Source organism: Prionailurus bengalensis, chromosome D3, assembly GCF_016509475.1.
Source record: "Prionailurus bengalensis isolate Pbe53 chromosome D3, Fcat_Pben_1.1_paternal_pri, whole genome shotgun sequence".
In the NCBI taxonomy this organism is placed as follows: domain Eukaryota; kingdom Metazoa; phylum Chordata; class Mammalia; order Carnivora; family Felidae; genus Prionailurus; species Prionailurus bengalensis.
The window spans coordinates 70,183,649-70,211,482 of NC_057356.1; the positions used below are offsets into that span (position 1 = coordinate 70,183,649).

The 27,834-nt window shown below is 43.7% G+C and overlaps 1 protein-coding gene across 4 annotated transcripts; it reads right to left on the bottom strand.

The window, feature by feature from the left end:
• Window positions 1–1,377: 1,377 nt before the first annotated feature.
• Window positions 1,378–26,376, bottom strand: MRO (maestro). 4 transcript variants are annotated; one of them, XM_043558848.1, is made up of 8 exons: window positions 26,133–26,376; window positions 21,571–21,712; window positions 11,210–11,312; window positions 9,831–9,977; window positions 8,687–8,869; window positions 6,639–6,794; window positions 5,450–5,557; window positions 1,378–5,101 (listed from the first exon to the last, which is right to left on the bottom strand). In XM_043558848.1, exons 3-8 carry the CDS (start codon window positions 11,306–11,308, stop codon window positions 5,048–5,050), a joined length of 747 nt encoding a protein of 248 aa, XP_043414783.1. In that variant the 5' UTR covers window positions 11,309–11,312; window positions 21,571–21,712; window positions 26,133–26,376; the 3' UTR covers window positions 1,378–5,047. The 4 variants fall into 4 exon arrangements, with proteins under 4 accessions (XP_043414783.1, XP_043414786.1, XP_043414785.1 ...); XM_043558851.1 differs by having other exon boundaries at window positions 1,378–3,131; window positions 26,133–26,374; XM_043558850.1 differs by having other exon boundaries at window positions 1,378–4,344; window positions 26,133–26,374.
• Between the last annotated feature and the right edge of the window lie 1,458 nt (window positions 26,377–27,834).

A 27,834-nucleotide genomic window follows, 5' to 3' on the forward strand; every position in this document is an offset into this window, starting at 1 on the left:
AAAGCCACTGCTCTGAACATTCACAACAGCTCTGCAAGAGCCCACTGGGAGAGAACAACTTGCTATTCTCACTTGGTTACGATTCTCATTCTTATTAAAATACATTGAGCCTTTCTAAAGCCTACCATGAGATGCCAGTTTCAAGCTTGGTCAAGGCACCGGTATTTACAACTCAATAAATTCGATCATTCTTCATTGAACACCCATGCGTGGGCAAGGCTCAAAGCTACCGTCCTGGGGACCTGGTGAGGAGCAAGAGGCAGAGCTGACCCTAGCACTACAATCATTCATTGGGGAGGATCCAGATGACACTCAAATCCCAACCGAAAGCCAGAAGGGGCCTCGCTGAAGACCCAAGCAGCATCATGAAGAGAAAAAACGGTACCCCGAGAGCTGATTGGGATGAGGAGCAAAATCAGCTAACATTTGCTGAGCATCTTCTATGTGTCAAGTACTGTGCAAAGTGTTCAATGTTATGTAATTGAATCTTCGTAGGACAGCAACTCTGTGAGTGGGATTATTACGTTCATTTCACTGATAAGCAAACTGAGGTTTGGCAGGCTGTCTTACCCAGGGTCACCCAGTAAGTGGCAAAGCCAGATCATATCTGGGAGGGCCTGATTCCAGGCCCCATCCCCTCAATTGCTCTGTTCTACCTCTGGAAAAGAAGAACATTTGGAATCAACCCAGGGAATGGTGGATAGAAACAAACAAATAGAGAGTGAAGCATTCCAGGAAGTAGGAATTTAGGAAGGGCCAAGGGAAATCATAAGGTGATGTCCATTACGAAGAATCTTATATGTCAGGCTTGGGAGTCTGCCTAACTTGATAAATTAAAGGCACCTTTGCAATATCAAACCATCTCTCTTCAGTAAACAGGGATGCATATTGAGTCTTTCTAGAATCCAAAATATTTCAGGGCGCCTGGGTGGCTCAGTTGGTTAAGTGTCTGACTTCAGCCCAGGTTTTGATTTCACAGTTCATGAGTTCGAGCCCCATGTCTGTGCTGACGGCTCAGAGCCTGGAGCCTGCTTTGGATTCTGTGTCTCCCACTCTCTCTCTGTCCCTCCCCATTCACGCTTTGTCTCTTTCTCTCTCAAAAATTAATAAACAGTAAAAAAAAAAAGTAGAATCCAAGGTTTTTCTAAGAACACTTAACATATAAATAAATACAGGAACAAAAGACTTACTCTACTATGGTCAGACTGAAAGAATGTAAATTCGGTAACATAAATACAATGATAATCAACCATAAGCCATTTGTTATCAATAGGCTAAAACAAAAATGTCACGAAAGGACAAAGGCAAACACATACTATGGAGAATGAGCAATAACCATCCCAGTCTTTCCAAAGCAGACCACTTTACACACCAGCAGACATTTAATTTTTATTTTAAACAGCATGTTTGCATGTGTTCTAGGATTACAAAAGTAATACATGGCTTATTGCAGAAAGCTTGGAAAACACAGAAAAGCAGAGATATGTATCTGCCTTATTTCTAGAACTATCTGCTAGCTGTCCTACACAGCTGCTGTTCCTCTCTTTATAAAACACACGCTTGTGTTTTTTATAGTATTTGAAGCATTCATTACTCTATGGACTGGCATTCCACTGGAATCTGTTGACACTGAGTACCGATCACCTGTGAGATTCCCAACTTCCTTGTCCTTCCTCTCCCTTCTCTGTCCCTTTAAGAAAGACCCGTGTTGTGAACAACCTGAAAACAGGGACAAAAAAGGACTCTACCCTGAGCCCTTAGCATGATAGCACGAGAATATTCCTTTTCTTTCTTTAATTCACTCACTGTTCTTTATCTAGTGTTGAAAAGTAAGAAATGCCAAACCATTACCTCTAGAATGGCAAATTAATAGGCATCTTATGGCAAAAGGGATACTTTAAGGACATAAGCATAAAGGTAACCTGCAGTCTGGTTATGAGGAGAGAAATGACAGCCCTCATTTGTCAAGATGGGCTTCTCTGAAGGAGTAGTAGCTTCGGATGACTTTCTGACTTTTTTCTCCCCAAACAACATTTATTTAGTGGGCATCTCCTGAGTACCTTTGAAGTCATGTGACAGTTACAAAGCTATACAAGATAGGATCCTTCCTTCAGCAGCTTCAATCTAACGGGAGGAAAAAAGGCAGGTAGGTAAAACCTTGCAAATGAGATAAAACATGTTAAGTGGCCTAAGATTGTTAGAATGTTCTGGGAGTTCAGAGATGTGAGCTGAACTTGCATCTGATTGAGGGGATCAGGCATTGATCAGTCTTCGAGCAGGCATAAGTTATACATATGAAGTGTGTGTGTGTGTGTGTGTGTGTGTGCATGGCTAGGCAAGGGAGGAAATTAGAAGCAAAAGGAACAGACTGAGCAAAGGCAAAGGAGCATAAGAGACTAAGAAGTGTTTACGGAAGAGAGAGAAGCCAAATTTGGCTACAGCAAAAAAGTAACAGAAGAAAAAGCTGGAAAGGAAGAGTGTGAACCCGTGGCTGAGAGCCCGGAATAGCAAACTAGTTTGGACTCTATTCCCACTACAATTTGGAACTATTTAGTCATTCAGCAAATATTTCTTGATCATCTGCTACGTGCTAGGTGCTGTGATACATTCGGTGAGACACAAAAAGGAAAACAAGGCATGGCTTGCGGTACAAAAGCAAGGTGTCCCTGCTCTCACCACAGAGCTCCATGATAACCTTCTAGAAATGTAGTTCAAACTCAAAGTGGACTTATTAAGAGCAAAATGAAACTGGCCAAAAGACAAATTAATGATAAGGAATCTTTCTTGGCTACTTATTGCTGAGTAATAAACTAGCCCAAAAATTAGTGATTTAAAACAACAATGATTTGATTTGATTAACCTGCTTACGATTCTGCAATTTTGGATGGGCTTCATGGAGATAGCTCATCTCTTTGCCACGGGGTGTCAGCTGGGGTAGCTTGAACAACTGAGGTCTGGCTGGAACGGCCAACTTGTATCGTACATCTGGACCTCAGACTTCATTGTAGGTTGAGTTCCTCAGCTCTCCTCCACAAGGCATTGCATGTGGTTAGCTTGGTTTTCCTTCCAAAATGGTGGTCTCAGACATTCTTCTTTGTTTCTGGTAATCTGACTTCTTACGTGGCAGCTGGCTTCACCCGGAGCACAAAAAAGGAAGCTCTTAAAAAGTAGCTTATAATTGGCATGGTGGTATTTTCAGCATATTCTAATGGTTAAAGTGGGTCACAAAGTCAGCCCAGATTCAAGGGGAGAGGTCTACACAAGGGCATGAATATCAGGAGGCATGATTCTTTGGAGGCCACCAGAGTTACCAGTCTACCAGAAATCTTAAAGTCAATTCAACAGCATCTTCCACAATTTTAATCAGCTAACGGGTGTTAAGTACATAGATGTTTCTGCTCTACAGCACATAACCTGCCTGCCTCACTCTACCTCCACCTTTTTGCATGCTAGCAAAATGCAGTTCTCAAGCCACTATTGATCACTTAATCGAACTGCATCAGATTCTAAACGGACCTTGGAACATAGTTTCAAACAGGCCAGCATCCGGGAAGGGAGAGGGCTCTCAGCTCAGAACCATCCCTCCTGCTCCTGAGCCTGTGTCACTCCCGAGAGCTCCCCAGGTCATGTACCCCAGCTTCAAAATAGGAAGAAAGAAAACCCATTCGTGCTCCAACTCCCCCTTCCGCCAACTGCCACATCCTTGTCTCTCCTAGGAGACAACTCAGCCCTCATCTGTGTTACAGGGCCCTGTCTCTGGAGAGCTAGAGCAGAAGATTGAGTTCCTGGTTTTCAGAATGACATTAAGATCCCTCTACAGCCTTTATTACCCTCTTATGTTTTCCATTTCCCAGACTTGTCCAGTATGGTCTGAATGCCAAGTTCAGTGGTAATACCAGAATTTCTATAGGAGAAGCTTGGGAAGCAAACTGGTTGGACAGAAGGTCAGAGGGATGAAGAGATTTTTCCTGAAATTTTTACAAGAGCCATGTGATCCCTCATAGGACTAGAATTGGTCACCAAAATTGACCTAATTAGCCAAGAGGTGACAAATACAAATATATACTCAGATCACAAATTTAATTAATAAAAATGTGTACTTAGCACATATAAAAGCAAAAGTTAACTGAGTTAAATAGAGCAGCAGCTAGGCAGTTTTTTAATGTGTTTTTGTTTTGTTTTTTACATTTCTAACCATCTGTCAATTATTCCACATTGAAGCAGAATCACATTGTAATTAAATGTTCCAGCAGTCCGTCCATACAGATTTGAATTCTGGCTCCATCCATTCACTGGGTCATCTTGGGCAAGCTACTTAATTTCCCCGTGCCTTAGTTTTCCCACCTATAAAATGAAGATAATAATAGTACTTTTCTCATAGGGTGTAAATAATACTTGCAAAGTGCTTAGCGTCCAATAAACATTCTCAATAAATGTTCCTTATTATTCCATACATTACTACGGGTTTTTTTTTAACCCCGTGCTTTATAGATATTTTTTTCTCTTATTAATTCATGTTTGGAATGATCTAAAAGGCAATGACTGTTGAAGATTAGGAGAAGCTAAAGATACCCTCTAAACCCCCTTCTTGGTCCCTTGGCCAACTTTAAATAGATCTTGCCAGCAAAAGGTATCAATACCAAAGTGTCAATAGCAGATTAAAAAAAAATACTTCAAATAATATTCTCCTAAGCCTCAGAAATTAAAAATAACATTAAAAATAAAAGAGAGGTGACAGAGATAAACTTAAGAAGGAAAAGGCTGAGAAATAAGCACTGAATCTACACATACTTTAAATGTTTTAAACAAAGTGTGTACCTTCTTATCAAATTTGTATGGGGAGAAGATGATATATATAGAAGCAATTTAGAATTTGCTTGGGATATAATTATACAAATCCACGCAACTGCCATCATCTGTTCTCCCAGCATCCTGTTTGCTATTACAAACACAAGAGGCAAGCAGAAGCATCCAGAAGAGTTAAAAGAGGGGGACTCTCGGCCCCCTGCAAGGTGCTCACTGGAACAATTTCCCTGCTGCTCTGTGTTTACAGAATCCTATTTGCATAGAGGAACTGCAGGAGCTCTGGATGATAGCAGCTCTGAAAGAAATCAGCAAAAGTGCACGTGAGGGATGGATTCAATACGCTTCCTTGACTCTAGAAGGTGTAGATAGTTGTCAAGCACAGAGCATGAGGATGATCAATCTTCAGATTCTCAGAGGTGGAGATCATTGCCTACTGATCTAAACTGGGAGTGCCAATAGATTTTGTGCACAGTCCTCGGGGCATTTTGTCATTTACATTGCATGATGGGTCAGTTACAATGGAAATATAATTGGCCTGAGTCATTTTATGGGGAGTGACTCCCTTGTGTGGCTGTCCACCTTCTGGGTTGACACCAGGAGGGCAGGGGCCTCTAGGAATTCTCTCCTACCCTCTTTCACTCACCAGCTGCCGGCAGAGTTTAGGGTTCCTTTGATCTGCTTCACTCTGGAAGCTGTAGTCCTTTCTTTCTTTCAGATATGGAGAACAGGCTCGAAATGTTGTTTTGCAAGCCTGAGAAAAATAGTATTACCATCTTATTGTCAAAAACATTAGAGAGTTCTATAATCCAAGCAAGGAAGAGCATTGTACCCATTCTGTGGTCTGGGGGCTACTGAGGGTATAAAAGTAACTTCCAGAAGTTTCGAAGACATCAACCTTGTCTTGTTAACCAGGACATAGCACCCAGAACATGCCCGATCTCGTCTGCTCTCAGAAGCTAAGCAGGGTCGAGCCCGGTTTGTACTTGGATGGGAGACATCAACCTTAAAGGATTTTGCTTATAAGGTGGCCATGTTTATAATTTGGGGCTGGTGGCTAGAGCATAACTTTATAGTTTACCAAAGCCCTTATTATTGTCCCATCAAAAGTAGTTCTGATTCCTAAGTTTGATACCTCTCTCTCTGTCTCTGTCCCTCCCGTGTGCACTAACTTAAAGAAGACAAGTGTTCAGTGGAAACTTTTGCTCTCAGTGGTTTTGAAATATTCCCCCACTTCAAAGCAGGCCTGCAGTTGATCCAACCTCGTTAGGATGTGTTTTCTCCAAGAATAAAACAAAAGCTCTACAGGGGACTGAGAAGCCAAAGGTGGGAAATCTATACCAGGCACAGTGAGAGAAGCTAATTGGCCTGAATTAATATCATTGTTATGTGGGCTACTGCCCCAGAGACTAGACCTGGGCCTCTCTGCCCCCACTCTCCATTAACCTGAGTTTATCTAGCATTGACACATACTGAGATTGGGCGGGTGGGAGAGGAGCAAATGGAAGATAACACTTTAAAAAAATTTTTTTTATTTTTAAGTAGTCTCTACACCCAATGTGGGGCTTGAACTCATGACCCTGAGATCAAGAGTTGCACACTCCACTCACTGAGCCAGCCAGGCACCCTGGAAACCAGCACTCTGGCTCAGAGAGAGATGACACCCTGAGTAGACGCCTTTCTCAGGATTCACAGGGACGCACTGGCACAAGCAAGTACGGCATAACTGAACTGGCGGGAACAGAGGGTCCAGCATCCCAACAGGGCAGCGCCACAGACCCCTTGATGAATGGCACAGAGCTTTCATGCAGTTAGTTGGGGAATCCCAGACTTACCTTGGCCACCTGGGGATTTCTGTCCTGTAAATGTGTCAGGAGGGAATCTTGAGTCTGCTTAACCTGACTGGTGAAAAATTTCTTCCATTTCCGCCCAGCAAAGTCCGCCAATTGCCCAAACAGGACAAAGGCTGAATATCTCAGGTTGTCATTCTCCTGTGGATCCCCAGTAAAGAAAACAACAAAATCCAAGTCATTGCCCAAATGCAAGGGCATCAGAAAACAACACAGCCATCGATCTTTGTTGCATGGTAGGAGGTGGGTCACCAGATCCAGTCTAAAGCGCTTAGCTGGCTGAGATGGGGGACAGAGAGGAGATGGGCTGAGTCTTCAGTGAACGTCTTCTCTAGCAGACAAGAAGACTAGAATGGGGGACCTCTGTGCTAATCCCAGTTCCCCAGCTCTTTTCTTTATTAGACAGTGTTTTGGAGATAGAATATATTTATATGGTTCAAAATTCAAAGTAATCAAATAGTTTATATATATATATATATATATATAATACATATATATGTATATTCATATACATATATAACTATATACATATATATAACTATATACATATATATATAACTATATACATATATATATATATGTAAGTCTCCTTCCTACCCCTTTCTGCCCGCCACTAATTTTCCCTCCCATGAATGAACAAAGCTATAAATTTTCTGTGTAGCCCTCCAGAAAATTAGGAAGAAACAGAATAAAATATATATTACGTAGTCCTTTCTCACATTTTTACACAAATGGAAGCACACCATGCCACTGTTATGTACCTTGACTTTTAGCAAGGTTAAGTGTCTAATTCTGGATCTCGGCTCAGGTCAGGATCTCACAGTTTGTGAGTTTGAGCCCCGCGTCAGGCTTCTGTGCTGCCAGTGTGGAGCCTACTTGGGGTTCTCTCTCTCTCTCTCTCTCTCTCTCTCTCTCTGCCCCTCCCCTGGTTGTGCACTCACTCTCTCGCAAAATAAATAAGTAAACTTTAAAAAAATTACAGCCAACTATCATCATCTCCATCCTCACCAGGTATTAAAAAATGATTGCACAGCAAATGAGTCCTGGAAATTAAGATGACACCTCCAGAGAGATTTCGAGACATCTCCCTGCAGATATCTGTTTACATTCCAGGGAGACAAAGTAGACACCTTCCTCTCCCCTCCCCAGAGACGACTGGTTCACATTCCAGAGCAAAGGTCTCTCCGTCTCTCTGTCTCTCTTAGTGGGAGGAGAGGCAAATGTGCCAGAAGCTCCTATATAAACTCCAGATTTTGTAATTTCAAGATTTTTCTTCCTCTCGTAGGGTGCAGGTTCATCTGGAGAATTAGGTGTGGAGAGCTCATGCAAAGTGCTCTGTGAGTAAATAAAAGTTCTGTTTCCTGTTCTACAGATATTATCTTTCTGTTAGAGAGAGAGAGAGAGAGAGAGAGAGAGAGAGAGAGTGTGTGTACGTGTGTAACTGCAGTATCTCAGATCCAGACTAAACAGTGTACTTTCTGCTTAACCTGCCTGGTCACCTGGCCATGAAGAGCACAGTTCCTGTGATCAGATGGCCTGGTTTCATATCCACTTGCTGGCTCCGTGAATCTTGGGCAAGTTACCTAACCTCTCTGTGCTGTGCTTTCCTTATTTATAAAGTGAAGATATTAACAGTGCCTACCTCACAGGGCTATTATCTGAGATAACCCACGAAAATTGCCCAGCCCCACACCTGGCACACAGTCAGGGCTTGCTAAAGGCAGACTATGGTTATTGTCACATTCGCCAGAGAGCACCGAACGCACGTTGGCAATGCTATCACCATCTCCATCCTCATTGGACGTATAGTCACTCCTCCATAAAAACAAAAACTCCTTAAGGGGTAGTGATGGAATGCTATTCTTTATATGTTTTCCATAACCCCCTGGTACAATACTAGGCTCGCAGTATGATTTCTTAATTAGTAAGTTAGTAATAGAGACCATGTTCTCTGAGCAACACAGCCAGGGCTCATGTTTCTAATCCCACTTCAACTTTAATAACCCAGAAATCTTCTGAATCGTCTCGCTTACGTCATCTAGTAAAGTCCTGGCCTGGAGAGTGATGTCTATGAAGAAGGAGCCCAGACTTTTCCCCTGGATCTTGCTCAGGATGATGGTCAGAGTCTTCATGCTCTCATGGATGACGTCAGCACTCACAGGGTCATACAGGCCATGCACCAGCAGGTCTAGGACAATTTTCTTATACTTTTTCACCTGTTAACAAGGTGTGAAAAGCATTAGTATTCTAGCAACTGAGGAACTGCTCCCAGTGAGTTGAAAAGCAATCCCACTTCTAATCTTCCAATAAGCAAGGACCTGGACGAAGAGCATGGCTTTCTTCAGGAACTGCCACAACAACCGTTATTGCTGTACAAATGCTTCCATCAACCTGACCCAAGAGCCAGCTCGGTCTTGGAAGAAGAAACGAAAGAGCAATCTGGAGCTTGGCCTCTGAGCAGATGAGGCCAGCGAGGGCACATCAAGGAGTATGGAAGGCTGGATGATCTAGGCATCCGGGGTGTAGTGGGTACTTTTATAGAAGATGAGACGGAATGGTCACGGAAGCTGATGGATACTGAAGGCAGAGGTGGGGATAACGCCTTTGACCGAACAAGCGTAATTATTCAAAAATAAATCAAATTCACCCAAGAGGAGGACGTCCAGGTGTGTGTTAATCCCACCTGCAGCTCTGTTTCCCAAGGCTGATAATACTGAGGTGCGACAACTATCGTATAACTGCAAATGAGTCACACCCTTGTACAATCTCCTTCCCTTGAGTGCGGAAGAAACCAGTGGCTTGTTTCCAGCCTACAGACTATGACAGTGGTGACGGGATATCATTCCCACGGTCACATTACATTCCATGGGATTCCATCTTAGCAGGCATGAGTGCTAGGGGCTTTCCTGCCGGCCTTGAAGATGTAAGCTCACAGGCTGTGAGGGGACAGGTGTCAGAAAGGAATGCAGTCTGGCCCATCTTGACTGCAGCCTCGTGAGATCCTGAGCGGAGGACCCAGCTAAGCTGTGCCTAAAGTCCTGACCCCAGGAAACTGCAAGATGATGACCGCCAGGTGTGCGATGACCTGTCACCCAGCAGTAGAAAACCAGTACGTGAGGTGCCAGCGCTGGGGACTTCAGGCCGTCAGGCTGGCTGGGTGCCACCTTCCCCTCCTACCTTGTCAGGGGTCTCAGAGGCCATTGCTCCCAGGCCTCTCATTGCCATGTGACGCTTTTTAGCATTGGGGTCCTGGGCTCTTTCTGCCAAGATGAAAAACACGTTCTTCGGAGGCTCCTGCTTCTGGAGACTCACTGTCCAAGAGATCTGGGTAGTAAGTAAAAAATGTATTGATCTGGGGAGTGTTCAGAGTCATACCTATCCCCACCCCAAGCCCTCCCTCTAAAGAAAATTTCTGTGTTGCCTGCTCGATTCTGCCCTTCTTTGTCCACCCAAAGACGCCTGATTTTTGCTGGAAATACATTAGTGGATCTACATAATGAAGAAAATGGATGGAAGAGGAAATAGGTAGAGAAAAATAATGCAGGGCTGGTGTTGAGGTAGGTTGGGTGGGGCTTATGGCTGGTGCCCGAGGACCACTGAGGGTGTGCTAGAGCTCAGAAGAAAGGGGGCTTTAGACAGTTGATGTGAGCTGAGAACAGTGACCCTCCACAGGACAAGGAATGCTGTACTGCTTCCAACTCAAAGGAGAGAGTTTCCCTGACCCTTCTTTTCCCTCCAGCTCTTCCCCATTATTCTGCTCTACTTTGTAGCTGAACGCTTTGAAAAAGGTGTCTCTACTTGTTTTCTCCAATTCCTCTCTCCATTATCTCTTGAACCTTCTGGGATCAGGTTGATGGCCCCACTAATGTGGCTAAATCCAAGGGTTAACTCTCGGCACTCATCCTCCTCAACTTCTCAGCAACACTTGACCTAGCTAGCAAAGCACATCTACAAACATTTCAGGGCACCTGAAGGATGTCCCACCCCAGGAAGCACACATCTGAGCAATTAAGATTAGGAAAAGAAATGTATAAAGAATGCAAATTGGGGAACACTGTGCAGCTGACACAGGAACCTACTTCAAGGACTAAACTCTAACTGCAGGGCAAGAGATGGGTTACCTCTGTAGTGAACATATGCTTCCAGGAAGGCCCCAGGGTTCTAGGCTTCACACACATGTACTGGAGTCAGAACCAAGGACAATGCACGATCCAGACAAAATCCAAGAAAAAGCCACCTCCTCACTATCCTTAGTAGTGAGGGGCTAGAGGCTGGACCCATGGCTCTATTGGGTATCTGGTTGATTACCAAGTCTCATCACTATTTCTAATATTCATTGTACTTCATTCTATATTTTTATTATTATTAAGTGTGCAGCAAGCTAAATTCTTCCCAGCTCATCTCGTTCTCCTGTAAACATTCTGTCTGAGTTATAAGAAGTGTCACCAAGCATTTTTTTTCGAAAGGAGCCACCAGAACTAATGCAGACCAGGCAAGCACACTTTACAAAGTGGGTGGTAGGGAAGGACCTCTGTTTGTAACATGTGGTGACAGACCTTGGAAAAGAAAGACACCATTGACGTCCTTTTCTTCTTAGGCTGGGTGGTGGGGATCGGCAGGGGCTGGCCCAGGATTCTTCTTTGTGTTTGGTCCATGGGACTAAAAAACAAAACAAACAAACAAAAACCCCACCAGAATTGTCATATGAGCCACAAACACTCCTCCGAGCCTTGTCCTCGACAGGCAATGTCATACAAAGCACTGTGCCGGGGTAAGGACACAAAGAAACAACATCCCTGAGGCTTGTCCTTGGGAACCAGTCCCCTTGGTGAGGAGATGGGACAGTCCTGTGGAAAGATAAATAGCAGGAGGAAAGGCAGCAGAGGCATCAATGGGCTGTCCCCTGATTCCCATTCCATCCCAGAGCCTCCCTGTATCAGAATCTCCAAAGAGATGAAATGAAGACTCTGGACCCCATCCACACAAATCCTCACAAGTAGAAGTAAAAAGTAAACTTTTTTTTTTTACACAAAGTAAACTTTGTGTTTTTTAAAGTTTCCCACGAATGTATACTGGTACTGCATTTTAGAGGGGATCTTGATATCATCTCTTACAATTTTGAGACGCGCATATCTTTCAGCGATCCTTGCATCCTACAGATAACACTGGTAGCTCAGATGCTCAAACGCATACATACAGGATAGGCACTACCTCTTTGTAACGAATGATCTTTGTAATGCAGTGTCCTTTAATAGTTGTAACTTACTATTTAATACAAGCAAGTTACACATAGATATTACAAGTATACAGCTACAGGATAATTACTACGCAGTCATTAAAAAGGATATTGGGCAAAAACACTAAAAAAAACTCAAAAAAAGAAAAATCTATATAGATGATATATGTTAATAAACATCCTTTTTTGGAAGGAAAAAAGGAATATTGGGCAGACCTACATATGCTAAAATGATCTCCAAAACATGCTATTGAGTGAAAGCTGGAAATCAGTATGCTACTGCTTGTGTAAAAAGAACAGAAAGGGAAATATATACATGCACACATATGCTTGCATCTGTAAAGAGAACAGGGAAGAAAACCCAAGAAACTTTAACAAAAATTGTCTTTGGGGGTAGAAATCTGAGCAACCGGGGTAGGAAGAAGACTTGCTTATTCATACTTTTTTTGTATATCTACAGTATTTGTAATTTTACCACGGGTATATATTATTTAAAATATACATTATAGGAGCATCTGGGTGGCTCAGTCAGTTGGGCGTCTGACTTCAGCTCAGGTCATGACCTCATGGTTCATGAGCTTGAGCCCCACATCAGGCTCACTGCTGTCAGCATGGAGCCTGTTTTGGATCCTCTGCCCCCCTCTCTCTCTGCTCCTCCCCCCATTCACGTTTTCTCTCTCTCTCTCTCTCTCTCTCAAAAATAAACATTAGAAAAATAAAATATATATTATAAATAAATACAGCTCACAAAGTGATTCTGATCTACAGCCTGATTTGAGGTGCACTAGTATAAACAGTATAAACCAGTCTGAACTAGTATAAACCAGTGCTTCTCAGACTTTAATGTGCACTTGAGTCATGAGAGGATCTTGTTAAAATGCAGATTCACTCAGTGAAGGTTTCAGATGCTGCCTTTCTTCTAATCTCCTGGGGGGGCGCCATTGTTGCTGGTATGAGGACCACATTTTGAGGGCAAGGTGTAAAGTTAAGAGCCACAAGAGTCAAGAGAGGACTGTGGGCTGGAACAGCTGGTAGAGACCCTGCATGTTGGTGAACTTTAGAGAAGAGGCATTCAGCACACGGAATACAATCAATAATATCAATAAATAATACAATCAATAAATTGTCAAGTGACTGTGTTGCATACCTGAAACTAATATAACATTGTATGTTAATTATATTTCAATTAAAAAACAATATGGGGGGGAGAGGGAATGGGGAAAATGGGTGATGGGCACTGAGGAGGGCACTTCCTGGGATGAGCACTGGGTGTTGTATGTAAGTGATGAATCATGGGAACCTACTTCCAAAGCCAAGAGAACACTGTATACACTGTATGTTAGCTAACCTGACAATAAATTATATTTTAAAAATAAGCAAACAAATAAAAAGTATATGTATTAATATATTAATAAATTAATAAAATAAATAATAAAATAAATTAATAAATGTATTAATTTGATAAATTAATTTAATAAATTTAATAAATTAATAAAAATAATAAATATAATAAATAATAAAATAAAATTATATATATATATATATGAGCCACCTGGGTGGCTCAGTCGGATAAGTGTCCAACTCTTGATTTCGGCTCAGTTCATGATCTCACGGTTCATGAGATTGAGCCCCGCATCAGGTTCTGTGCTGACAGTGCAGAGCCTGCTTGGGATTCTCTCTCTCCCTCTCTCTCTGCCCCTTCCCCACTCTCTCTCTTTCTCAAAATAAATAAATAAACTTAAAAAAAAACAAATATGACAATAATGAACCTGGCAAAAAATACTTAATCAAGTTGGTTAACAAAGCCCAAAATTAACAGCAAAAAATACAAGAATAAAAATAAAGGAGAGGCAGGAGCATATTTGACGCATTGGGATTCCAGTGAGGTTCCATGTAGCTAGTGTCCTGGTAGCAGCGGTAACAATTACAATAGGAGAGTGTAAAAAAGAAGGCAACAGAAAGTAGTTAAAGGCCGGCTGTGTCGGGTTTTTGACTGCTAAAGCGATCAGTTTCAATTCTATTTTGTACCTAAGAGTGAACTGTTGATTTTTTCTAAAAGAGGTGAAATCCATGTACCACGCAACTAACTATTTTCACAATGTTGCACAACTACCACCTCTATCTGGTCCTAAAACTTTCTCATCACCCCAAAAAGAAAACCCCATACCCACGACGAAGTCACTCCCCATGCTGCCCTCACTGCAGTCCCTGGCAATCATTTTTATGCCTCTGTCCCTATGGATTTACCTATTCTGGGTATTTTATATAGAATCATACGATATTGTAACCTTTTGTGTCTAGCCTTTTTCTTGGTATAATGTTTCTGAGGTTCAACCATGTAATAGCATTTATTGGTATGTCATTCCTTCTTATGTCTGGATAATATTCCATGACAGGCATACCTCATTTTATTACACTTTGCTTTACTGCAGTTCACAGATACTGTGTTTTCTATAAATTGAAGATTTGTGACAACCCTGTGTCACGGAAGTCTAGTGGTGTCATTTTTCCAGTAGTATTTGTTCACTTCGTGTCTCTGTGTCACATTGGGTGACTCTTGCAATATTCCAAACGTTTTCATTATTATTATATTTCTTATGATGATTTGTGATCAGTGATTATGACTTGCTGAAAACACAGATGACGGTTTCTTAGCAATAAAGTATCTTTTTAATTTACGTGTATATTTTGTTAGACATAATGCTATTGCACATTTAACAGACTATAGTATAGTGTAAGCACAATTTTTATATGCACTGGGAAACCAAAAATTCATTTGACTCACTTTATTGTAATATTCACTTTATTGAGCGTTCTGGAACCTGACCCACAATATCTCCAAGGTAGGCCTAGATATGGATATACCACATTTGTTTATCCATTCATTTCATTGTTGATAGATACTTGGGTTATATTCACCTCCTAACTATTAAGAACAGCACTGCTGTCAGCACTGGTGTGCTCCCAATTCCTTTGGGTCTATACGTAAGAGTGGAATTGCTGAGTCATGTGGTAATTCAATGTTTAACTTTTTGAGGAATCCCCAAGTGGCTGCACCATTTTACATTTCTACCAGTGAGGTGCATGGGTTCCAATTTCTCCACATCACCAGTTGTTATTTTCCAATAACAACCGATTGATTATCATCATCATCATCATTTCCATCCTAGTGCATGTGAAGTGGCATGTCCATGCGGGTTTGATTAGCACTTCCCTAGTGACTAATGGCATCGTTTTGTGCCCTTGTTGGTGATTTCAATATCTTTTCCAGAAAAATGTCTATTCAAATCTTTGCCTGTTTGTTAAATGGGCCGCTTGTTTTTGAGTTGTAGATTTCTTGTTTTTTTGTTTTTTGTTTTTTGTTTTTTTGAGAGAGAGAGACAAAGTGTGTGGGGGAGGCACAGAGAGAGAGGGAGACACAGAATCCAAAGCAGGCTCCAGGCTCTGAGCTGCCCGACGTGGGACTCGAACCCATGAACCGTAAGATCATGACCTGAGCCAAAGTTGGACGCTTAACCCACTGAGCCACCCAGGTGCCCCTAGATTTCTTAATATATTCTGGATCCTAGGCCCTCATCAAATATGCGATTTACAAATATTTTTTGCCACTCTGTAGGTTGTCTTCGAGTTCTTGACAATGTCTTTTGATGCACAATCGTTTTCAATTTTGACGAAGTCTAATTTATCTATTTTCATGGCTGTTGTCGCTCATGCTTTTAATGATCTGAGGATCCACTGCCAGATCCAAAGTCATGAAGACTTACCCCTGTTTTCTTCCAAGATTTTTGTAGTTTCAGCTCTTATATTTAGATTGTTGATCCATTTTGAGGCCATTTTTGTATACGGTATGTGGTAGGAGTCTAACTTCATCAGAACCATTGATTTTGTTTTGGTTTAAAAATTTTTTTGGTAGGAGAAATGATATTCAGGAGCTGCAGGGGTTCTTCAACCCCAGCTGCAATAAAATCACCTGAGGAACTTTTAATATCCTAATGCACTGGCTGTACCAGAGACCAAGTCTGTCACCATCTCACGCATCGGTAATTTTTAAAACTCACCGAGTAATTCCGATGGGCAGTCACTGAGCTAGCGTGACTAGTGACCAATCACCTTGGTTTGCCCTGCAGTATTGTGATCTATAGTAAATATATACTTAGTCTTTGTCCCCATTCCTGGCACAGGGCTCCTAAAACCCTTAGAATTTCCTAAGTGGTCACAGTGATCGAGGCATCTTTTGTCATGTTAATGAGGCTACTTTCAGAAAGCCCTTTCTCACCAAAGGATAAAGCTGGTTGCCAGGGGAATTGGAGGGTTGGAAACTTCAGTCCCACCCCCTCCTCTTGGGAGGCCAGAGAGGCTGCAGATAGAATTCAACAACCAACTGCCAATGATTTAATCATGGTGCCAAGGTAAAATGAAGCCTCTACAAAAACCCAAAAGCATGGAGTTCAGAGAGCTTCTGGATTGTTGAACAAGTGGAGATTTGGGGAGAGTGGCACGCTCAGAGGGGGCACAGAAGCTTTCCACCCTTGCCCCATACCTTACTCTCTGTATCTCCCATTGGCTTTTCCTGAGTTACATCCTTTTATAATAAACCGATGACTCAGTAAATAAAATGTTTTTCTTGAGTTTTGTGAGCCGTTCTAGCAAATTCATCAAACCCAAGGAGGGGAATGTGGGAACACCCAATATAGCTGGTTGGTCACAAGCACAGGTGACACCCCATACTTGCCATTAGCATCTAAAGTAAAGGGAGAGGGGACTGCCTCGTGGGGCTGAGCCCCTAACCTGTGGATGTGACAGGAGATAATGTCAGAATTGAATTGAATTCTAGGACAACTAGTCAGTATCTGCTGAGAACTGGAGAATTGATTGGTGGTATGGTAAAAATACACACTGACCCTGGCTCTGGGGGGTTCCCTGGGACATGGGATTTTAAAAGCTAAGACCAGGAAAGTCCTGGGGAAACCAGGACATGTTGGCCACCCTATCTACTCTACTCGAGTTGCAAACTTATTTAAACACAGGTGGCTGACAAAACCCAGTCCTGCTAAACAGCTGTGCTTTGGAACATTTGACTCTGACCTGAAGCGCGGGAGGATTTGGTTTCTCCACTGTCTTTGCCCCTCCATCCCTGCTGGTTTCTGTAATGCTCTCTTGGTCAGAAGACACTGGAGAGATCCATGAAAACACGCCTTCATCTCCAGCCCCTAGTCTCTATTTCTTCTACATCTCTGGCCAGCAGACCTCCCCTCACTACTACAATGGGGATCTCAGATAAAAGCCCAGAAAAAAATCACCCCACCGATTAGCAATATCGTCTGTGTTTGAATAAAGGCATTCCCATAAGCTTTATGTGACATGAAGCCAGCGGTCCTCACACCTGAACATGCACTAGAATTGCCTGGAGGGCTTCTTAAAACAGAGTTCCAGAGCTGATCCCCAGAGTTTTTGATTCTGTACATCTGAAGGATGACCCCAAATCTACATGTCTTTCTTTTTTTTTTTTTTTTTAAGTTTATTTATTCTGAGAGAGAGAGAGAGAGAGAGAGAGCAGGAGCGGGGGAGGTGCGGAGAGAGAAAGATAATCCCAAGCAGGCTCCGTGCTGTCAGCGCACAGTTGGATATGGGGCTTAATCTCAAGGACTATGGGATCGTGACCTGAACTGACATCAAGTCAGATGCTTAACCAACTGAGCCACTCAGGCATACCTCAAATCTACGTTTCTAACAAGCTCCCAGGTGATACTGGGATGCTACTGGCCTGGGGACCATACCTTGAAAACACTTCATTAAGAGAAAGAAACTAGAGTATTACTATGCCAGTCTTCTCCAGAATGAAAGGATTTAAAAATTCACACTGTGAAAGAACATGCTTGGTTGCTCCCTTGGGTGGTTTTCTGCACACAACCCGCTGTTGCACTAGAACCTGCCACTCCCTGGGTTGAATGCTCCAGATCAGAGTTGACGAGTGTCTGACCGTGGGTAGGGGGAGCTTAAAAGAAGCAAAGTTCCTCAAGCTGAGGGCTGCTCACTTTGGGGGGGGGGTGGGGGTTGTGGCACAAGCCTCATGATAAAATGGCTACTGTCTCTGGTTCGGGGCAGAAGAAAATCATGCCTGAGGCTTCTCTCCACTGAGAGAGATTCTCTTGTAGGATTAGCATAGCAAGTAAGTCTTTTAGCCATCCAAAACATCTCCAGGCTTCAGAAGCCAAGCAGCCAGCCCTGTCACTTCTTTTTTTATATGTATATATTTTATTAAGAGACAGCACAAGCGAGGGAGGAGCAGAGAGAGAGGGAGACAGAGAATCCCAAGCAGAGAGAGAGGGAGACAGAGAATCTCAAGCAGAATCTCCATGCTATCAGCCCAGTGCCCGACATGGGGCTTGAACTCAGGAACCGTGAGATCATGACCTGAGCCGAAGTCAAGAGTCGGATGCTTACCCCACTGAGCCACGTGGGCACCCCCCTGTCACTTCTTAATAGGCACCTCTAGAGTTTAAGGTCACGGAAGGCTCTCAAGCAGTGCCAAGTTCGTGAGTGTTGAGTGCTCTTCATGGCATATTCAGTATGTGGCTAGAAAAAACACGCAGGACCCCACCTCTAGCTCACCACCTCTGCTAGCAAGCCCTGCCTACCTCCCTACCTCCCCATCATAAGGTAAAAAACTGTGATGTAGCTCAAACTTGCAGATTGTCGGGGCTCATCTTGATCTCTGGTGCAGGAAAAGCAAAGTATTTCTCACAGTGTTGGCTGGGCCTCCGACGTTAGAGCTCCCTGCAGGGCTTGTTATAAACCCCAGGCCTAGCCCAGAATTACTGGACCAGAATCCCAGAGTGCGCAGGGCCCGAGCACTGCATTTTCTACGCTGTGTGACGGCACACACACTGGTATGGGTTCTCTACAACAGAACATAAATGACTCCAGAGTTGGCATACTCACACATCAGGCGAGACCCCAGAAGCCAGAGGAGCAGCTGGGGCCAAGAGGGTAGAAGAGAGGGGAGAGTGTCGGTGACTTTGCAGAGAACAAGGCATTGACTGCATATGTTCATGGAGCACGCTGAATTTTGTTCACAATAGAATTAAAATCACCCTGAGCTGCACAGGCAATGATTCGTACACGTTTCTTAAAAAGTTTCCTTAGAAAAGAAAACAAACATAAAAGTGACTGGGGGGGGTCCCCAAAACCCCCACCTGGAGCCCTGTGACTCTTGAGCCTACAGCTGCCGCTGCCCACGTGCACTCCTTCCCATCTCCTTTCTGACACTTAAGTCCTTTAGACCCAATCCAGTCAAACAAAAGAAAAATTTCCATCTGTTGCAATACAGGGTCTCAGAGAGGAGCATTTTAAACAGACTATGAATAAACATATTATGTATATGGATTCAGAGATTTTTTTTTTTTACTGTTTATTTATTTTTGAAGGAGAGAGAGAGAGAGACAGAGTGTCAGCAGGGGAGGGGCAGAAAGAGAGGCAGACACAGAATCCGAAGCAGGCTCCAGGCCCTGAGCTGTCAGCACGGAGCCGGACGCGGGGCTCCCACTCACGAACCCCGAGATCATGACCTGAGCCGAAGTCGTCTAGATGCCCAACTGACTGAGCCACCCAGGCACCCTGGATTCAGAGATTTCTTAGATTTCTGTTCTAACTCCATCTGCAAGCCCAGTCACCCCCACGCTTTGCTATGAGGAATTAGGGTTTTCGGGCGGGTTGCCCTGGTCAGCACAGGCGCCTAGACCAGTGGGACTGGGTCTGGGAGGCCACCTGGCCACTTTGAAGCCAATGGCATGGCTCTGCTTATAGTTTCATTCATCCCTGTGTGCATTCTTCAACCCACTCTTCCTCTTCCGGGAAGTCCTTCCTGAGCGTGCTAATGCCCTGTCCCCCTGGTTTTTGCCTTTTCTGAGACCCCGGAGCTTGTCTTCATCACCATGTTGTGATTCCACCTGGTCTTCCGAAACAGACATGGATTTAGGGTGATGTAGAAAACTGTTTTGTGGGGCGCCTGGGTGGCTCAGTCGGTTGAGGGTCCAACTCTTGGTTTCGGCTCAGGTCACCATCAGGTCTCGGTTCACGGGATTGAGCCCTGTGTTGGGTTCTGCACTGTTGAGGAACCTGCTTGGGATTCTCTCTCTCTCCCTCTTCCTCTGCCCCTTCCCCTTGCGTGCTCTCTCTCCCTTTCAAAAATAAAGAAATACACTCTAAAAATAAGAAAAAAGAAAAAATTGCTTTGTGTTTTAGGTTGACTCCCAGATTCTGACTCAAAATATAAGGTTTATGGTCAATAATCCTTTAACTTAGTGAAGCCAAAAGGTATATTATAAAGGCCAAAATTACAAAATACTTTGATCATTTCTGTAAAACAAGGGGAAGAAACTGGTAGATCTCTCCCAATCCTCCCAACACTGACCTTATTAATGATAATAATAATATTAATAGTTACCATTTATTGGGTACTGTGTATGCTGGGCGTTATATTTAGCACTTTGTATACACTGCAGGAGATGCTTTCCAGCGGACCTCTGCTGAGCCAACGTGCCAGGTTCCCTGTATTCTCCAGGCCCAACCAATGCTTGTGGCCCACGGTGTTTGCTCCTCACTTCCGTTTCACTAGCCCTTACAAGCTTACCAGGAACCAGTTTCTGACAGCTGTGCTTGTTATGGTAACCGTGACAGCTAAGTGTTGTAGACATCGATGCAATATGAATACACAAAGAAAGGAAGTTGTTTCTATGAAAGCAAAATGGAATGTTTTGGAAAGATTCAACAACGGGAAAGCTGCCACGTAGAATCGGTGCGGACGGTAAACGTTTGCAAAGAGTCTTAGCGGAACAGTTGGAATTTGAATCACTCTGCAGAAGTGACTTTACGTGTGTCTCCCCCCGGTGCCCTTAAGCTCTCATTCCACCGACAGAAACCAAAACCAGAATTCACAGAAGAAGCATTATGCGTGTGCCTTATGCAAGACAGCTCAAAACCCGCCAGCTAGTGGATCCATAGTCAAAGAAAAGACCATAGCCCTACATCAAAGACGGGAAATTCTATATTTTAAGGTAAGATATTTGAGATAAGCATCATCTTTTCTGAATCTTTGCTTCAGTAGGCTTCTTCCCTGAGCTCTTCAGTCCCAATCTTTCAAATAAGAGGCTTTTCCCGCATTTGATTTAATTTCCACAGTCATCTTGAGAAGTCGGTTTAATTATGTCCACTTTAGAAAAGAGGGAAATGGAGCTTAGAGTCATGTAAACGACTCCTGTCAAATAGCTCGAGGTGGCACAGTAGAGTCCCAGCACCACATCAGTACTACCCTTCATTGTGTGCTAAGCCTGTGTCCGGCTCCCAGGTGGCGACAGGCGTGCTCACCAGGCAAGGACACGCTGTGTCCACACTTCGGTTTGAAGCACCAATATCTCGTCTTCAGTCCCCTCCCTTCCTAAAACTCTTTGATGACTTGATATAATGATCTATAATCTATCTACTGGTCACAGCTGGATTGACATAGTTGGTGAAAAGAAAAAAAGATTGGCTTCATGGTCAGCGTTGCCCACTTCAGTTTTACGAAGAGAACAACTCCTCCAGATGCCAGGGACCCGAATGGCATTCCACAAAGGCCCGGGGAACCCTGATAGACCTCCTCCCGCGGCTGAGTCCCCGCCCCCCGCGCGCAGCCGGCCTTACCTGTGGCGGTCACGTGGTCAAGTGCAGCAGGTGCGGCTGGAGCCTGGGGTCCCGGGCTACTCCGATATCCGCTGTTTCCGGGGGAGGGGGTCGGGGGTCGCCAGCTGGGATGACTCGGCTCAATTTTCCCGGTTCTGAATTCCTAACATATAGAAGAAAGGAAATGGGACGGTGAAACAGATCTGTTCAGGATCACGGGTCAGCTACAGAGTGTTGGAAATTGAGAATTATAGGGAAAAAGGAAAGTTTTGATGATGGTATTGGGGTGGGGAAGGGAATCGTCCCCCGAATACCGGCGAGATTGTTCCTAGTGGTTGCAAGCATTACTTGTGTCCTTTACTTTCCCAAAGTGTGTTGAGGTGTCGTTCCCCCTTCCCCTTGCTGTGTTGTCCCCGTATTCTTCCCTCATTCCGAGTCTCACCCACACTTCGTAAAGAAAGGACTGCAATTCTGGGCTCTTCCCCTGCACCAAACCAAAGGGCTCTGCCCGGAGCGGTTTCCCCCGTGACGCCACCAGATGGCAGCATCACTCAATGGACGGGTTCCAGGCTGGGGACACAGCCGCAGGCCTTCCTTCCCTAATCCTGTTAGAGCCGCATTTAAGCTAAGGATGGGACACTGTGTTCCAGGCCAAGCAGCTTCTTTGTGACTGATTGGTGCACCAACAGCTAGAGCTCTAACGCTGACGCCCCTCTCTGCTCAACAGACACCATCGGTCCTGAAAGGACCGATTTAAACTGTTGATTTATTGGTAAAACAAACAAAACGAAAAACTGGGAATAATAGTACTTCCTCCTTCCCTGGACTTCCCAGAGATCTACTTATCAGTAACTATTTATTGTCTGGCCTTGTGTTTGGCAAGATGGGCAATAGGTTCTAAAAGAAAAAAGTTACATTTTCAAAGCTCTAGGAGTTTATTGTTATGCTAATAAATGTTTATTGGATATTTCTCTGTGCCAAACATTGAGATAAATATTACACAGAATATCTCACTTGATTCTTACAACAAACCTAAGAACTTTTATTGTGACCCCCCATATTAAGGATGGGGAAACTGAGGCACAGAGAGATAACCTTGCCAAATGCCATGCAATTAATTGGTGGCAGAGTTAGAGTTCAACTGCAGGCAGAGTTCAGACTCTTAGCCACCATGCAATGCAACGGGCAAGTTTGGGAAATCCAATTAGGACATATGCAGACGATATAACTAAAGAAGTACGTCAGAGTGGAAGGTTGAAAGAAAAAGTGGAGAGGAGAAGTAATGCTCTTGAGAAAACAAGAATAATTAAGCTAATACAAAACCCTCTCTGGACTGGGCCCACTGCACACTCGTGGTGACCTCTGAGAATGCAGTTTCAACAGTGACAGAGAAGGCAAGCCAGACCACAGAGCTACGAGGCTATGTGGAAAGAGGAAATTGAGATGTCTTGCTGCAAAAGGAAGGCAGTAAATAGACTAGAAGAGACAGCAAGGTCAAGCAAAGGCGTTCCGGTTTTCTTGCGTGCTTTTTAGAGTAGAATTGAGCCTGGCCGTGTTTGAAAGCAGTTGCAAGGGAGACTTGGATCGTGCAAGTGGCAGAAAGTCGAAGAGGAAGAGGCAAAAAAACAAAACCAAAAACAAAAACGGAACAAAACACGGGGAAGGGTAGCCCGGGGCACAGAGGAGGAGGGGGAGGAGGGAGAGAGATGCCCCCCTTTTGTCTGAAACTGGGAGGCAGCCGCAGGGCTGGAGGTACATTAACACACACATGAGAAAGATGAGCAAGTTTAATTCTTCCGAATTAGCCGTCGTCTTTTCTGTAAAACCAGAGTTCAGTTAGCTCCCAAAAGTGGGAATAAGACTTGGGAGGACATTTTCTTATGCTGAACGAATCCATATAGTGCTTAGAATGACCAAAAAGCAGATAAAATTAAATCAGGCAACAGAGGCTGCTGGAGAAGGGAAATCCCTGCCAAATCTCACTGGGGCACCAGGACTGAATTACCCGCTGCACGGACAGGAACACAGCCGATACTATATACGACCCCTATGTTTAAAGTTTCTTTTGTATTCAGGTTTTAAAATATTTGACAGAGAAATAGCATCTTCCTCATTCGCCAAATGGGCAGAACCCAAACTCGTGCCCGGGAAACTTACTGACCCAACTCCAGCTGTGTTAAACACTTCCCAAGAAGGGCATGGGCACAGCCAACGGCCCCACAGAGTTCCAGACACAGCACAAACTTGGGAAGCAGCGACATTAGGACACGGTGCCCAGCAGGGCTAAGCTTCTCCTAATGTGGCCTTGGGTCACAGCACAATTCTTCTGAGAATTAGGAAGTTTCTTTGATAATTTGATTGCAACATATTGATACACGGATGACATGATGTCCTTCGTGCACCATCATTATTTAATTTTATTGTTTGATGACCCTATTTTCGTTCTTAATTAATATTTCCTTATATGCAAAAGTACATTATTGGGGCTGATGTAAGTAAAGAAATCAAAAAGGATAATTACTTAGTCTGCATTACCGACGAAAAGGGGAACAGGCAGAACTAAGTCAATCAACAGTTCACTCTCCCTTCAGACTTGGGAAATTACAACAAATAGTTACCGATCAAATGGCTTTTCTCCAGTGTGAGCATCGCCAGAGGCCCCTCCTTCTGTGATGGAGCCTTGTCTCGGCAGGACACTTACCTAAGAGGGAGGGTTTTCATTTCCTCCCTCTCATCTTTTGAGAAATCCCTCTGGGTCAGGCCAAACCCTGTCTTGATTTTCACTTCCAAAAAGAAATAAAATCGGCTGCCTGCCCAGGCACAGATTGGGAATACCAACTTCTCATCCATGCATTGTTCATTCTTCACATGTTTATTGAGATCCTACTTTCCACAAGGCACAGTGCTCGCCAGGTGACAAAATACTCAGACTGTGCCAGGAGCCAGGAGAGAGAGGAGCAGAGACATGGTCTCATGTGTCCGTAGAGAGGAGCTGACAAGGAGCATGGAGTCAAAGGGCAGTCCATCAGGATATCCTTCGCAAAGGAAGGAGCATCTGTACCCGGACTTACCAGAAACAGAGTTCGGAAGAGGGAGACAGAGAAGAAAAGCATTCCAGGAGGCAGGTGGATGACCCAAATGTGAGAGGGAGCCTTGTGCTTCCCAGACTCTTCCAGAAGCCACCTGCAGCAATGGCAGAGCCCAGAGCCGGCTCTCCTCAAACCTCAGCACTGTGTGCTTCCCAGTCTACTACATCTCTGTCTTGTTTTCTCATAAAAGCCATGGTGTTTTTGTCTCACATCTTTGAATAAAGTAAATGCCAGAGGGAGAAGCACCGAGTTTATTCCTTGGCTTCAAATACCCTCCAGCCCAAGGAAGTGGGAGCCTTGCGATACCCAGGTGATACCCAGGCTCTCCAGCTGGGCAGCCTCTAAGGACAGAACGTTGCTGTCAGTTATTTGCTCATCTAATTCACTGTCTGACTGTCCTGCCTTCTGTTTTCCTGACTTTATTACTTGACAGTCATTATCAGTGCCCCAGTGTAAGAATAAGTTAAAACTCCTCCTTAAGTGGCCTGAGATGATCTCTGAAAATGGTTCTCTACTCTCTTGAACCTGAAAACCCTGACCAATCATGCAAATCAAGAGGTTAAAATCTCTGTGTTTACTTTGAGAACGTCCATGAGACAGCCCAATCAAAGGTATGTATATCCGAAAAGCCACTGAGTCCCTGAAAGATGTCACTTTATAGAAGCAATGCGTGCCACTCCATCATTACTACGGTGTGGGGCTCAGGCCAGAAAATGGAGTTAGACACAGGTCAGTGGCCCCAAAATCGTACTGCGTGTGCTGAAAAGTGCAGAGAGTAATGCTGAACTTAAAGAGTTTAGATATTGATTCATCGGTCATTGAGCTCAGTCAGGTGAACAAGGCCCCAAAAATGTGCCTCTGGATTTACAGAGCTCAGGGTCAGATTAACCCCCATATAAACTCCTCCTGCCATACTGGGATGATCCTTACTGAAAAAAGAACAGATCATTGCACTGAAGAAACATCTTCCCAGAAGAAACTGGAAAAACAACAACAACAACAACAACCACAACAACTTATGGCCCATTCAGCATAAATGTCAACAAAGGTTTTTTTGTTTTTTGGCTTTTTTGAAAGAGAACAAATGAGTGAGGGGCAGAGAGAAAGAGGGAGAGAGAGAGAGAGAAGTGGGGCTCACCTGAAGCAGGGCTCGTGCTCTCCGAGGCAGGGCTTGAGCTCACCCAATGTGGGGCTCAAACTCACAAACTGTGAGATCACGACCTCAGCCAAAGTCAGACGTTTAACTGACTGAGCCACCCAGGCGCCCCTCTGCCAATGAAGGTTTTTTAAAAAGTTCAAGCTTAACACTTTTCCTATCTGAACATGAATTACGCCCACACCATCACTCATGCCCCTACTTCCAAAAACTAATCATCAATGCCTATGAACATCTTTCAATCTAACTGGTTAAATCTATAGCAATCAATGAACTGTGTTGAACTACAGTGTTTGATAGAATCGGCTGAATGCAGAAAATGCTCTGTGCTGTCTTACCTGAGCTAGGCAGTGAGGAGAGCACTCATCCTGACAAGAGATGAATGTAACTAATCCCAGGAACATCGCCGTCCTTTAAAGGAGCCGGGGGCCGGCCAAACTGCATTTTGTCCTTGAAGATGAAACATAGAATGAATTACAGTTTTATCACAAGAGGGAAATACATAATAAGACCTTTGTAGGCTATCTACCCCTGATAATTGTTAGAGATACATTTCATGCGGTTTTGCAAACTTTAAAGACTCCCACATTAGTTTCCTATTTTACAGGGGCCCAGTGAGAAAGCTACATGCACTTTATTGTTGAAGACAATAGACAGCACTCTGGGAGGCCTGATCAACCTCACAGATTCGACCGTGCGTCATTGGCCCTGCTTTTAACAGTCCAAAGCATTCTTACGCTGTTTGTCAGGTTGTCCCCTCAGTCCTAGGAGGGGGTCATTCTCGTGCCTCCTCGACAAGTAGGGAAACTGAGGGGCAGGCAGAGTGAGTGGGGGCTTGCCCAAAGTCTCAAAGCTAGCTGGTGGGACTGGCGTATCCATATATGGCTTCCTCTCCTGCTTTGACCAGCCAGTAGTTCTGTAGATTCGCCTGATCATCTCTACAGGCCTTACTTCCTCCCATCCCTTTCTTCTCCACCCTCTCCCCCACCTTCCTTGTCTCCATTTTCTTTGTCACGGACATTGCTCAGTATATTCCTTCTTCTTAAACAGTCTTAAGACTGCCTTTCCTCTTCCTTCAATTGTACATTTAAGGCAGAATCCCACTGAGTGACAAATGTGTAAGCATTTTATGACACAATTTCAGGCACAATTTTACTAACAGAATAATACACCCATGTCCAAAAGTGCTTTAATATGTGCTGTGCTTCTGTTATTAGAAATCCAGTCTATTGTTGGGACAGTTAACTCTTCCTTGAGGGATTGGAGAAGCTGTTGTAATCGGATATCTTTTATACAGCCCATGACAGAGGCACATCCACCATCTATATTTGATCCCATAATCCCAGCCTCCATCACAGCTTACTGGGCCTTTCTTAATATTGCTCATTTAAGCCCTCCAGAAAAGAACAAGAGAAGATGGTTTTATCAACACGTATATGTTCAGGAATTAACTCTGCGGGCTCTAGGTCCTTGTTCCTTCAAGAGACTATACATTGGATTGTCCCCAGAAAGGAAAGGGAAGTTGGTAACAAGCAAATCATCCAATCTTACCCACTGGGATTTTTTTTTTCTTTTTTTGCTAGCTTTTAAGTACGCCTGTTCTCACTCTTTCTTATAATTTCAGGTCAATGAACCTTGACCATGGCTTAAAACAACGCAGCAAGTTTTTGATCTTAGAATCCACCACTATATCTGTCAAAACTGGTCCCTATGAGTACAACCATTTTGGAGAGAAAGTTGACAATATCTATCAAAAGTCTTTCTGCATATGCCCTTTGACATAGTACTTCTGTTGATGGTCATTTACACCGGGAACTATGGTGATTTTGTGCAAATTAGAAAAAGGAACCCCTTCCTTAAGACATTTATGCTATCTGCCAGATATTTACTATTATTTGCAATAGCAAAATATTGTTGCAAATGTCCATCAGCAGGGGATAGATTAAATAAATAAATTAGAGTACCTTTATACAATGGAATACTAGGGAGCATTATAAAAAGAACAGAGTAAAAGTATGTATGCTGATACAAAGAAATGTT

Excerpts from the sequence above, each read along its gene's own strand:
- MRO (XM_043558848.1), bottom strand. The coding sequence starts at position 11,308 with ATGGACCAAACACAAAGAAGAATCCTGGGCCAGCCCCTGCCGATCCCC. Across the intron at positions 9,978-11,209 it reads TGGTGTCTTTCTTTTCCAAG|ATCTCTTGGACAGTGAGTCT; the intron begins GTCTGTCACCAC and ends CTTACTACCCAG. Across the intron at positions 5,102-5,449 it reads CTAAACTCTGCCGGCAGCTG|AGCTGCTATCATCCAGAGCT; the intron begins GTGAGTGAAAGA and ends GATTTCTTTCAG.